This window comes from Peromyscus leucopus, chromosome 1, assembly GCF_004664715.2.
Source record: "Peromyscus leucopus breed LL Stock chromosome 1, UCI_PerLeu_2.1, whole genome shotgun sequence".
In the NCBI taxonomy this organism is placed as follows: Eukaryota; Metazoa; Chordata; class Mammalia; order Rodentia; family Cricetidae; genus Peromyscus; species Peromyscus leucopus.
Window position 1 is genome coordinate 56,007,770 of NC_051063.1, and position 11,728 is coordinate 56,019,497.

The window sequence follows — 11,728 nt, forward strand, 5'->3', positions numbered from 1 at the left end:
GGATGCAGATTTCGAGGAAACTGCAACAGAGGCATTCTGAGAGGCTGGATTACCTGGGCTACTTGTTTTTATTGGTGTCTGGTTCTTTTTTTCTGAAAACACAAACTTTTAAAGGTAACATATACATCTGCATTAACACAAGTATGGAATGTGCAATGTGCACAAGTCAGCAAAAGATGATTTTTTTTTGTTCTATGTTTGAGCAAGTAAAAGGCATCTGTCAACTTTATAAAGTCTGTTAAGACTGTATAAACAAACCTCTATGCATGCCCTATGAAAAGATGGCATGTAATAATAACTCTTGAGGACTCTGTAGCCAACAAAATTTATGTCTCATCAATCTTGGACCTGTTCCCATGTAGAGGGATCAGCACATACATCACCTCTCCTGTAGGGGTTTTTGTTTTGTTTTGTTTTTCCATGTCTGTAGTCAAGATTTTCAAGAGGTCTCCCCCAGTCAAATCTGATCTTCGTTAAATTTGAAGAGAACCATACTTTTTGTTTCCTGTGGAAACAAAGTCATAACCTCCCCCCCTAACACAACATATTTTCTGACTTCCATTTTGAAATTAAGACATTTAAAAATATATAGGTTGGTTTATTTAGCAGTTTCCATGTCTCTCAAAAGCTATTGTTTTTTTGTACATTAGCATTGAAGAAATTCAAAGTCAACAAAACACCATACAGGATCAGATGTCCTGTGTATTTCTCATGTTTACATGGCTTATTCTTTTTATACTAATTTACTCTCTCTTTAAAGACTTTATTATTTTTAAACTATTTTTTTCTATGACTGTCTATGCCCATTTTTTTCTTACTGTATCTGTTTAAAGGTTTTCTTGATCTGGACTGCTTTACTACATGCCTGCAACATTCTCTAAGCACAAGACAAACCTTAAACAGCCATGCCAGCGGCCATGTGGCTCTGGCAGCTGGCTTTGCTGTGTTCCCTGACAGCCGAGCCTTACAGCCCCAGCTCTTGAGAGGCTGCTGTGTCTGTGATTTGGCTGCTCAAGTGTTCTGCCACACAGCAGGGGCTCCTCTACCGCTTTCTCGGGCTCTGTGTGGATGTTCGAGCCCGACATTGAGTGTGATATGTAGTCAGTTGGACTTTCCTTTAGACCGCTACCTCACAAATAACTACACAGAGACTTACTATAATTATGAAGGCTCTGCCTATAGCTTAGACTTGTTCCTAACTACCTCTTATAACTTAAATTAATCCATTTATATTAATCTATATTCTATCAAGTGGTATTACCTCTCTTCAGTCTTGCACCTCCTGTTTCCTCTCTGTCTCCTGGCTTCTCCCACACCCTAGATTCCTCCTCTTCTTCCTTTCCCTCCCAAGGAATCCCACCTATACCAACTGCCTAGCTATTGGCCGTTCAGGTTTGTATTACACCAATCACAGCAATACATCTTCACACAGGGTACAAATATCCCACAACAGATGCTTACCTGTGATCTCAGCATTTGGGAGGTGGAAGAAGGAGGATCAGAAATTCAAGACTAGCCTCTATTACATAGTGAGTTTAGAGGCCAACCTGGGTACCACCCGCCTCACCCAAATCTAAAGCAGTTATGGGGAATCCAAACAGCTATAAGCATTGTGACCTCAGTGCCTCTGTCACCATCCAACCTTTTCAGCATCAGAAAATGTCAATCATCCAGCCAATCCCGCACAGGGATGCAGGGAACTTGACTTGCCTCTTGCACGTTTTGAACACAATGAAAGTTGGGTGAATTATACCTACTCTTTGGCTGGAACCGGTAGTTCCAGATACTCAGGAAGCTGAGGCAGGAGGATGTGTTCAGCCCAGAAGTTCAGTCTAGGCAACACACTGGAGACCCTGGCTCAAAATAATTCATAAAACAGCCTGAGATGGCGCAAGCCTTTTATCCCATTACTCGGGAGGCAGAGACAGGCAGATGTCTGTAAGTTCAAGGCCTTCCTGGTCAACAGAGTGAGATCCAGGACAGGCACCAAAACTACACCGAGAAACAGGGCAGAAGTTTCAGTGGTCTGTAAGGAGGGTTTATGTCCGGGTGAGATGGGTTCAACCACTTACCAAGATGAGGCCAGTTAGTAAAAACCTCCCCAAACAACCAACCAATTATTTACCTACATCTCTCCGCTTTACCAATGACCTAGAACTTGTCAGACACTCCCTTAACCACGCCCCCAGGCCGAGAACGGCTGTGTCACTTGCGACTAGGTCCCTGGACCCGAAGGAGAAGGGCGCAGGCCCGAGCCTGGCGGCGGCAGCACACCGAACACGCGGAGCGGGGCCGACGTGCAGGAGGAGGAGCTTGCGGCCAGCTCGCTGTCATGTCGCGCCAGGCGAAGGATGACTTCCTGCGGCACTACACAGTCTCCGACCCCAGGACCCACCCCAAGGGCTACACGGAGTACAAAGTGACGGCGCAGGTGAGGTGGGACCCAGCGGGAGACATACCCTTTTAAAAAGCCCGGGACCCAGGTTGTACCTTAAAGGCAAAGAGCTGCTGGGAGGTCGCAGTTTGGCCTACAAAAATGGACTTCCCCTTTAAGAGGAGCCCGAGGCGGAGGACTTGGGTGTCTCACCACCTGGGGGCGGGGCCGGGGGTCATTTTTAAAGCCTGGGGACCACTGTTCCGTCCCGGCCAGGCTTGCATCCCCGCCCTTCTGCTAATTGTATCTTATCTAGATGCTGTCTGCGAATTTCTCAAAGCAAGGAAACTCCGGATTATATTCCTTCTCTAATCGCTTGGAGTAACTTTTGGTTATTAGCTCTGCTTGATACATAAAAGCCCCCTCCACACCTTTTTTTTTTTTCCTTTCTTTGAGACAGAGTCTCTCTACTTATCCCTGACTGTCCTGGAACTCATTATGTAGACCAGGCTGACAGAGTGCTGGGATTAGGCGTGCGCCGCTGTGTCCCACTATAAAAAAGTTTCAAGGAGGTTTTTTTTCTTTTTCATTAAAATATATGTATTTGTGTGGTTTAAAAAAGCTCACGCAATCCAAAAGGACTGAAAAAGTCTCCATCTTCACAACTGTCTCAAGAAGTAAATAAATGCTGAAGTTTGTAACGCTAAAACTTAAAATGAACACATAGAGACATGGAGGAAACTATCAAAATAAATCATCATGAAAGAATGCTTTTAGAATTTTACCCAAGGGCCTGTAACCATGGAGGCCTCTAGCTGCCGGAAGACTGCAGTACGTTTTCTCGTACCCCTTTTCAGCCAGGCAACCGTTTGATCAGTGCACCTGCCTACTGTTAAAGGAAGCAAACACATAAAAGTTGCTCCCAAGGCGATCTAAGTCAGAATCCTAGATGTTGGGGGATTGTGCTTCTGCCCAATAACTTGCTTTGTTCCGTGCCAAAAAAATACAAACAAAACACTGTCTCTAGGAAGATGGCTGGAGGGTAGGAAGCTTTGGAAAGTATTTAGAACCCTTTCATACATGGCTTCCTGTTAGCTTTTTAGACTTAGTCACAATGCAGTCATTACACACGCATATGTTTTTTCTTTTTTTAATACTAGGGATTGAACCCAAGGTCTCCCTTATACTAGACAAGTGCAACACACACACACACACACACACACACACACACACACACACACACACCTCTCCAGTGCTGGAATCATGTGTGCCACCACACCCTGCACCTCCTTGTGTCTTATTTACTTTTTTCTTTTCTTTTCTTTTCTTTTTTTAAGATTTTTTTTTTTTATTTATTATGTATACAGTGTTCTGCCTGCATCTATGCCTGCAGGCCAGAAGAGGGAACCAGACCTCATTACAGATGGTTGTGAGCCACTATGTGGTTGCTGGGAATTGAACTCAGGATCTCAGGAGGAACAGCCAGTGCTCTGAACCTCTGAGCCATCTCTCCAGCCCTACTTTTTTCTTTTCTTTTCTTTTTCTTTCTTTTTTTTTTTTTTTTTTTTTTTTTTTTTTTTTTTTTGGTTTTTTCGAGACAGGGTTTGTCTGTGTAGCTTTGCACCTTTCCTAGAACTCAATTTGGAGACCAGGCTGGCCTCGAACTTGCAGAGATCCACCTGCCTCTGCCTCCTGAGTGCTGGGATTAAAGGCGTTCACCACCACCATCCAGCTCTTTTTTTCTTTTTCTTTTCTTTTCTTTTTTTTTTTTTTCAAGACAGGGTTTCTCTGTGTAACAACAGCCCTGTCTGTCCTGGAACCCACTTTGTAGACCAGGCCTGCCTGTTTCCCAAGTGCTGGGATTAAAGGGCAGACCACATCCGGCTTATTTACTTAAAATTTTAAAAATGTTTTGGTTATTTTTTTTACATGTGTGGGTGTTTTATCCTCATGTCTGTACACTGTGCATGCAGTGCCGGAAGAGGACAGAAGGGGGCAGTGGATCCCTGTGGACCGGATCGACAGGCCATTCCTGCTTCCTCTGCATCCAGCTGGCATCTCCCCCTTTCTTCTTTCCAGAGCTCTCTCTGGAAGTCCTACCTATACCCCCGGCCTAGTATTGGCCATTTAGCTTTTTCTTAAACTAATCACAGTGACATATATTTACACAGTAATCAAATATCTCACAACAAAGAGCCAGGCCTGGTAGTACATGTCTTCACTTCAAGTACTCAAGAGGCAGAAGCAGGCAGATCTCTGTGAGTTTGAAGCAAACCTAATCTATAAAGCAAGTTCTAGGCCTGCCAGAGCTACACAAGGAAACCTTGCCCCTCCTCCAAAAATGACCAACTTAAAAAAACATAAAGTTGCTGGGTGTTGGTGGCACATGCCTTTAATCCCAGCACTTGGGAGGCAGAGGCAGGCGGATCTCTTAAGTTCAAAGCCAGCCTGGTCTGCAGAGTTATTTCCAAGACACCCAGGGTTACACAGGGAAATCCTGACTCAAAAAAAAAAAAAAAAAAAAAAAAAAAAACAAAAAAAAAAAACATAAAGTTGAATATGGGGCTACCTAGACAGATGTTTTTTGTTTTGCTTTGGTTTTTTTTTTTTAAGATTTATTTACATGTTTGTTTGTTTGTTTATTATGTATACAGCATGTATGACTACAGGCCAGGAGAGGGCACCAGATACCATTACAGATGGTTTTGAGCTGTCATGTGGTTGCTGGGAATTGAACTCAGGATCTCTGGAAGAGCAGTCAGTGCTCTTAACCTCTGAGCCATCTCTCCAGCCCTGCTTTGGTTTTTTGTTTGTTTGTTTTGTTTTGTTTTCTCTGAGACAGGGTTTCTTTGTTTACCAGCCCTGGCTGTCCTAGAACTGACTTTGTAGACCAGGCTAGCCTCGATCTCACAGAGATCCATCTGCCTCTGCCTCCTGAGTGCTGGAATTAAAGCTGTGCACCACCACTACCCCTTAAAAAAATCCTGAAAAACCAGGCGTCGATTGCGCACGTCTTTAATCCCAGCACTGGGGAGCCAGAGACAGATGGATCTCTGTGAGTTCTAGGCCAGCCTGGTCTACAGAGTGAGATCCAAGACAGACACCAAAACTACATGGAGAAATCCTGTCTCGAAAAACCAAAAAAAAAAAAAAAAAAAAAAAAAGATGTGCACCACCACAGCCTGACTCCTAGACAGATGTTTAGTATCCTCACATTCCCCAGATGAAGATACACGTGTACAAAATTTTCTCAGGAAGCTGAGGATGTAACTCAGTGGGAGAGTGCTAACCCAGGTCTGAAGAAGTCAATCCTTAGTACCTAAAATAACTGAATCCAGTGGTGTATGCCCATAATCCCAGCACTTGGGAAGCAGTGGTAGAAGCATTAGGAATACAAGGCTATCCTCTGCTACATAGCCAGTTTGAAGCCAGCCTGGGCTATATGAATCCCTGTGTGAAGAAACCAAAAAGAAAACTTGCTCAAAATCTTCAATCCAGGACGCTTTTATTCCAACAGGCACTATGTCCTTTGAAGGACACTAGGAGGACTTTGGGGCTCCCTCAGCTTTTGGGGGGTAATGCAGTGTTGCGTGTTAGTCTCTGGGCTCACCTGGCTCTTACCCTTCCTTTCTCAGTTCATCTCAAAGAAGGACCCAGAGGATATCAAAGAGGTAAGGCTCCTGGGAAAGAGGGACTGTTCCATATACAGAGCCAGCATCAGTAAGGGATGGTTGGTAACTTCCAGGAACCTGCCTTCTTCCCTGGCCTGTGCTGGAGGGGGTATGTGCTGTCCTTCTCAGCCCCTAGGACATACTGAGCATGGGAAAGCCACTTTCCACCCATGCTGGTCCAGGTCAAGTCTCACATACCTCACAGGTGGTAGTCTGGAAGCGATACAGTGACTTCCGTAAGCTACATGGGGACTTGGCCTATACTCACCGCAACCTCTTCCGCCGCCTAGAAGAGTTTCCAGCTTTCCCCCGTGCCCAGGTGTTTGGTGAGTATTGTATCTGAGCCTCTAACCCCAGTGTGCAGGCAGATTTAGGCAAAGGGGACCTGGACTGTTGGGGGCTGGTAAATGTGGTCCTGCACCCTGAACAGACACTTTTGGAAAACTGGATGGGCTTACTGCGATAGTCTCATTGAAATATGGGGAAACCGAGGCTCAGAGCAACCTAGCGCTTATTGTGTGTTGGGCTATTCTCATTCCCATCCAGATGAGGCTCAGCAAGGGAAAGGGCTTTTGTCTGAGCCTTAGTCTGTTTTCTGTTGCAGTAATACAATACCACAGGCTGGATGCCTTAGTTATACAGAACAGAGGCTTGTTCTGACATATGGCTCTGGTCCAAGGTTCAGAGGCCACCTCTGCTGATGGTTCTGTTGCTAGCAGCACACCCAAGGTGACAGGGAGCATCACATGAGTGACAGAAACAAGCTAGTTTTTATAGCAGAGAACCAGGAGTTCATTAACCCATCAATTACAAGAGTTCTCTGACTCATGAATATTTCTTTACAAGGAGGTGAAGAATTGTTGGCAGGTCATGCAAGGCCCATGAGACCATCATGGGGAGCAGGGTGGGGTGCAGGCTGTGCCCCGAGCACAAGAACTGGTAGAGTTAGATTACTCGCATGTAACTTTGGAGCTTTTTGTTGTTTTCTTTTGGTTTTTGTTTGTTTTTGGTTTGGTTGGTTGGTTAGTTGGTTTTTTGAAACAGGGTTTCTCTGTGTAGCCTTGGCTGTCCTGGAGCTTGCTCTGTAGACCAGGCTGGCCTCAAACTCAGAGATCCTGCCTCCCTCTGCCTCAGTGCTGGGATTAAAGATGTGTACTACCACGTCCAGGTTTTTTGGGGTTTTTTGTTTGTTTGTTTGTTTTTTTGAGACAGGGTCTCAGATGTAGCTCGGGTTAGCCTTGACTTTCTGATGATCCTCCCACCTCAGCCTCCCAAGTAGGGGGGTGACAGGTGTGTGGTTATTATGCCCAGCAGTGAAACAGCCTCTTGCTTTGTGACCTTGGGCAAGTCACCTCCCTTCTCTGAACTTTATTTTCCTCCTGATTATATCCAAGCCTCCTCAAATGGCCTTTCTTGCCAGACATGATAGCACATGCCTTTAATTCCAGCACATAGAAGGCAGAGGCAGGTAGATCTCTGTGAGTTTGAGGTCTACATAGCAAGTTCCAGGCCAGCCAGACCTATATAATAAGACATTGTCATTAAAAAAATTTTAAAAAGCCAGGCGGTGATGGCACACACCTTTAATCCAAGCACTCGAGAGGCAGAGCCAGGTGGATCTCTGTGAGTTCGAGGCCAGCCTGGTCTACAAAGCGAGATCCAGGATAGGCACCAAAACTACACTGAGAAACCCTGTCTTAAAAAAACAAAGCAAAAAGCCATGATTTGCCTCCTCCTGTCTATGGTATGATACCCTGAGAACAGGGAGCTTGTTTCTCTCACTAACCTTCTGGAGGCAGCATGAAGCAGGTGCGCATTGCACATGGAGAAGAATAAACAGAGAGGGTGGTGCCTGCAGGAGGAGCCAGAGAAGACTAAGGGGAGAATGGGGAGTCCAGCATTAGCACTTCTCAGGCAGAGCCAGGAATTGTGGGCTTTGGGAGCAGAAGCCCCTGTGGTCATTGCTGCTCTCCTGTCCTGGGGTCTGCAGGTCGATTTGAAGCCTCTGTGATCGAAGAAAGACGCAAGGGTGCAGAGGACTTGCTGCGCTTCACAGTACCCATCCCTGCACTCAACAACAGCCCCCAGCTCAAGGAGTTTTTCCGGGTAAATCTGCCTGCTCTCCCCACCTCCCCAGCACCTGTACAGCTTCCCTCCCTAGCAGCTAAATTCCTGACTCCTCTCCCTTGCTGGCCCTTGTCTTTATCAGGGTGGGGAGGTAACACGGCCCTCTGAGGTATCCAGAGACCTACGCATCCTGCCGCCCCCTCTCATCCCCACACCACCTCCAGATGAGGCCCGGCTACTCCAGCCACTGCCCGCAGAAAGGAGGGGCCAGGAGGAGTTGGATGTGCCAGGTATATCTGGGTCAGGGAAGGGAGTGAGTCCTCCCCAGGAATCTCAGGGTGGGAAGTTCTACCACTCATCTGCAGGGGAACTCTGAACAAGTCATTTTTCTTTTCTGGGCTTCGGTTTGCTAATATGTCAAATAGACCAAGACCTAAGAGTGGCCTTGTCTGTACCCGTGGCTGCTGCTTCAAGGATTAATCAAGACAGAGATTCTGTTTTGAGAGCTGAGAAGCAGTGGATGCAAGCATTAATGTCCCCTGATCTCTCCTCAGCGGATCCCCTACCATCTAGCCCTGCCCAGGAGGCCTTGGATCTTCTCTTCAGCTGTGACAGCACCGAGGAAGCATCCAGCTCCCCAGCCCGAGGGCCCCTCTCTGAGGCTGAACTTGCCCTTTTCGACCCCTACTCCAAAGAGGGTAAGGAGCAGGTGTGGGGCAAGAGGAGCTAAGGGACAGGAAGGGAGTACATGCCGTCTGGGTAGGCCCCTTGGCTGCTGCCCCGAAGCCAGGGGGCAGCCTCCTAAGCCCTCCTCTCTGAGCAGAGTCTGGGTAGCACAGCATCATAGTGTCATTGCTCATGGACCTGCTACGGCTGGCTGTGGTGGCACATGCCCTGCATCCCAGCACTTGAGAGGCAGAAGCAGAGGCAGGAGGAGCTGTATGAATTTGAAGCTGGCATGGTCTACATAACAATCCAGGGAAGGGAGGGCTACAAAATCTCAAAAACAAAACTAAACGAACAGGAAGTGGGGCCTTGTCCTAGTCAAGGGGAACAGTCTAGTCTGGGCCTGAAGAACAGTCAGCACTAGACGACCGCCTATGAGACCCGGGGGCTGTCAGGCAGGCAGGCAGCTTCCCCATACAGGTCAGGGTGCTGACCTCCTACTTGCAAATCCCTAGCAGAGAGACACTGAAGCGTTCTTTATTCTAAAATTCACCAGCTTCACACTGTGAGGACTGGGGACGGGGCTCAGCCGATGCAGCGCTGTGACTGCCCTGGGGACAGGGCTCAGCATGTGACTGCCCTGGGGACGGGACTCAGCGGATGCAGTGCTTGGCTGGCTGCACAGAGCCCTGGGTCAATCTCTAGTGCCACTTCACAGGGTTTCTCTGCGTAGCCCTGGCTGTCCTGGAACTCCCTCTGTAGATCAGGCTGGCCTCGAACTCACAGAGATCCACCTGCCTCTGCCTCGGCCTCTTGAGTGCTGAGACCAGAGGCGTGTACCACTGCCCACCCAGCTTTTATTTCAAACCAAAAATAAGGGCCTTCAAGATGGCCCTGTGGATAAAGGTACTAGCCAACAGCCTGATGACTTGGACTCCCATGGTAGATTCTGGCAGGGTGCCCTCCAACCTACACACACACACACACACACACACACACACACACACACACATATCATGCTATCTTTAACAGGAAAGCTGGATACGGTGGCACACACCTTTGATGCTAGCACTCAAGGAGTCAGAGCATGCAGATCTGTGGATTCAAGATTAGCCTAGGCTACATAGCAAATGATAGAATAGCCAGGTGGTGAGAGCCTGTTGTTACTAAAACACACAAACGAAAAAGGTAAGTGGCACCTGGCTAAGTCCCAGCACTAGAGAGGCAGAGGCAGAGAGACCAGGCCAGTTCAAGTCATGGGCCAGGAAGAGGGCTCAGAGGGTAACAGCAGCTGCCTTGGGAGCCTGGCAACCGGAGTTCATCTCCAGAATCCACCTAGGGTGAAGAAGAAAAAAAAAACCTCCCCGAACTTGTCCTCTGGCCTCTACATGTGCCACAGCACACTCAGGCCTGCCGTCGCTCATGGATGCAACAACAGTAATAAACTAAGCTTTCCAAACAGCTCCTGAGCCAAACCAAGCAAACAGGACACAACTGGTTTGCTCTACTCAAGGGAATTCTGGATTTTCCAAGCTCTGTTCCCGTCCAGTGGGGACAGTTTTGTGTCCTGATGAACAAAATAAGCCGGGGGAGGGGGGCATAACAGACCCTGGGAAAGAAGGCCAGTCCGGCTTGAATCCTCCGTGTTATTACAGAAAGTACAGGCCCCAGCCCCACCCACACCAGTGAGCTGGCAGCCATGGAGGTGCAGTCCAGAAGACTGGACCAGGAGCCCTGGGAGCCAGGGGGCCAGGAGAAGGAAGAGGCAGAGGATGGAGAGCCCGCCCCAGCCTATCTGAGGCAGGCCACAGAGCTCATCACTCAAGCCCTTCAGAGTGAAAACAGTGGCGCCTATGCAGAGGCGCTCCAAGGCTACCGAGACGGGGTGCACATCCTGCTTCAGGGAGTCTCGGGTGAGTGCCTCAGTGAGGAGACCGGAAGTGAAAAGCAACGGGGTTGGGGAGATGGCTGGATGGGTACAGCGCTTGCTATGGGAGCATAAGGAACTGAATTAGAATGCCCAGAACCCACTCAAAGCGGCAAGACGGGAGGCAGAGACAGGAAAGTGCCCGGAAACTCCAGAGCTGGTGAGCCCCGTATTTGTAACAGAACAGTGGAGACCAGATCTCAGACATGGTGGAGGAGGAGACCTGCATCAGAGGTTGACCACTGACCTGCACACGTTCACTCTCACAAATATACAAAATATTTCAAAGAAACAAAGAAGGACCAGGAGCCTTCATGTCTCACAGGTCAGCCAGAGACCTTGGGCCGAATTTTCTTTTTTTAATAGCCTCATAAAATGGGAAAGACACTAGGACCCAGGGCAGGGTGGGGCGCATGCTGGCCAGGGGTTCTGAAGGTAGCCGGCCTTCTGCTCTCTGCAGGTGACCCCTCCCCTGCCCGCCGGGAAGGTGTGAAAAAGAAGGCAGCTGAGTACCTGAGGCGGGCAGAGACCCTCCATGCGCACTTGCCTTGAGGGGTGGACCCTTCCGGGATGTCAGCTCCTGCACTGCCAGCCTCCTCCACTCCTTTCCTTGGGACCCGGCCCTGTTTCCTGCTCTTGTAACCCCTGGGACCATATCTGTTAACTGGATCAAGTATGAGAAGAGCAAAGACTCATCAGCTCTGACCGACCTCTCTGTTTTATGTGAATGGCGTGTGGCCACTAATCTCTCTTCACCCGTCTAGAGCCAGGGTCTGCAGCCTCTACACTCGGCGGCCAGCCCTGGCCCACTGCCTTTTTTTGTAAGGCCCTCAAGCTACAAGGGTTTTTCCTTCTTTTTTTGTTGTTGTTGTTGTTGTTGTTGTTAATGGTTGGAAGGAAAAGGATTCTTTGACCAGTGAAAATTTTATAAAATTTAAATATGTGTGAATAAAAACGAGTCAGAACACATCCAGGTCCGTTTGCTTATTACTGTCTATGGTTGTACCAACTGAGTTGAATAAA

General features: G+C 48.0%; 1 protein-coding gene across 1 annotated transcript; it reads left to right on the plus strand.

The window, feature by feature from the left end:
• Positions 1-1,554: 1,554 nt before the first annotated feature.
• Snx15 (sorting nexin 15) lies at positions 1,555-11,674 on the plus strand. The gene is made up of 8 exons (XM_028855917.2): positions 1,555-2,431; positions 6,010-6,045; positions 6,251-6,371; positions 8,036-8,151; positions 8,255-8,402; positions 8,667-8,810; positions 10,434-10,691; positions 11,166-11,674. The coding sequence occupies exons 1-8, from the start codon at positions 2,333-2,335 to the stop codon at positions 11,255-11,257; spliced, it is 1,014 nt and encodes a 337-aa protein (XP_028711750.1). The 5' UTR covers positions 1,555-2,332; the 3' UTR covers positions 11,258-11,674.
• The last annotated feature ends 54 nt before the right edge of the window (positions 11,675-11,728 follow it).

Coding starts and splice junctions, on each gene's coding strand:
- Snx15 (XM_028855917.2), top strand. CDS start 2,333: ATGTCGCGCCAGGCGAAGGATGACTTCCTGCGGCACTACACAGTCTCC. Junction 6,046..6,250: donor ACCCAGAGGATATCAAAGAG/GTAAGGCTCCTG, acceptor CATACCTCACAG/GTGGTAGTCTGGAAGCGATA. Junction 6,372..8,035: donor CCCCCGTGCCCAGGTGTTTG/GTGAGTATTGTA, acceptor TGGGGTCTGCAG/GTCGATTTGAAGCCTCTGTG.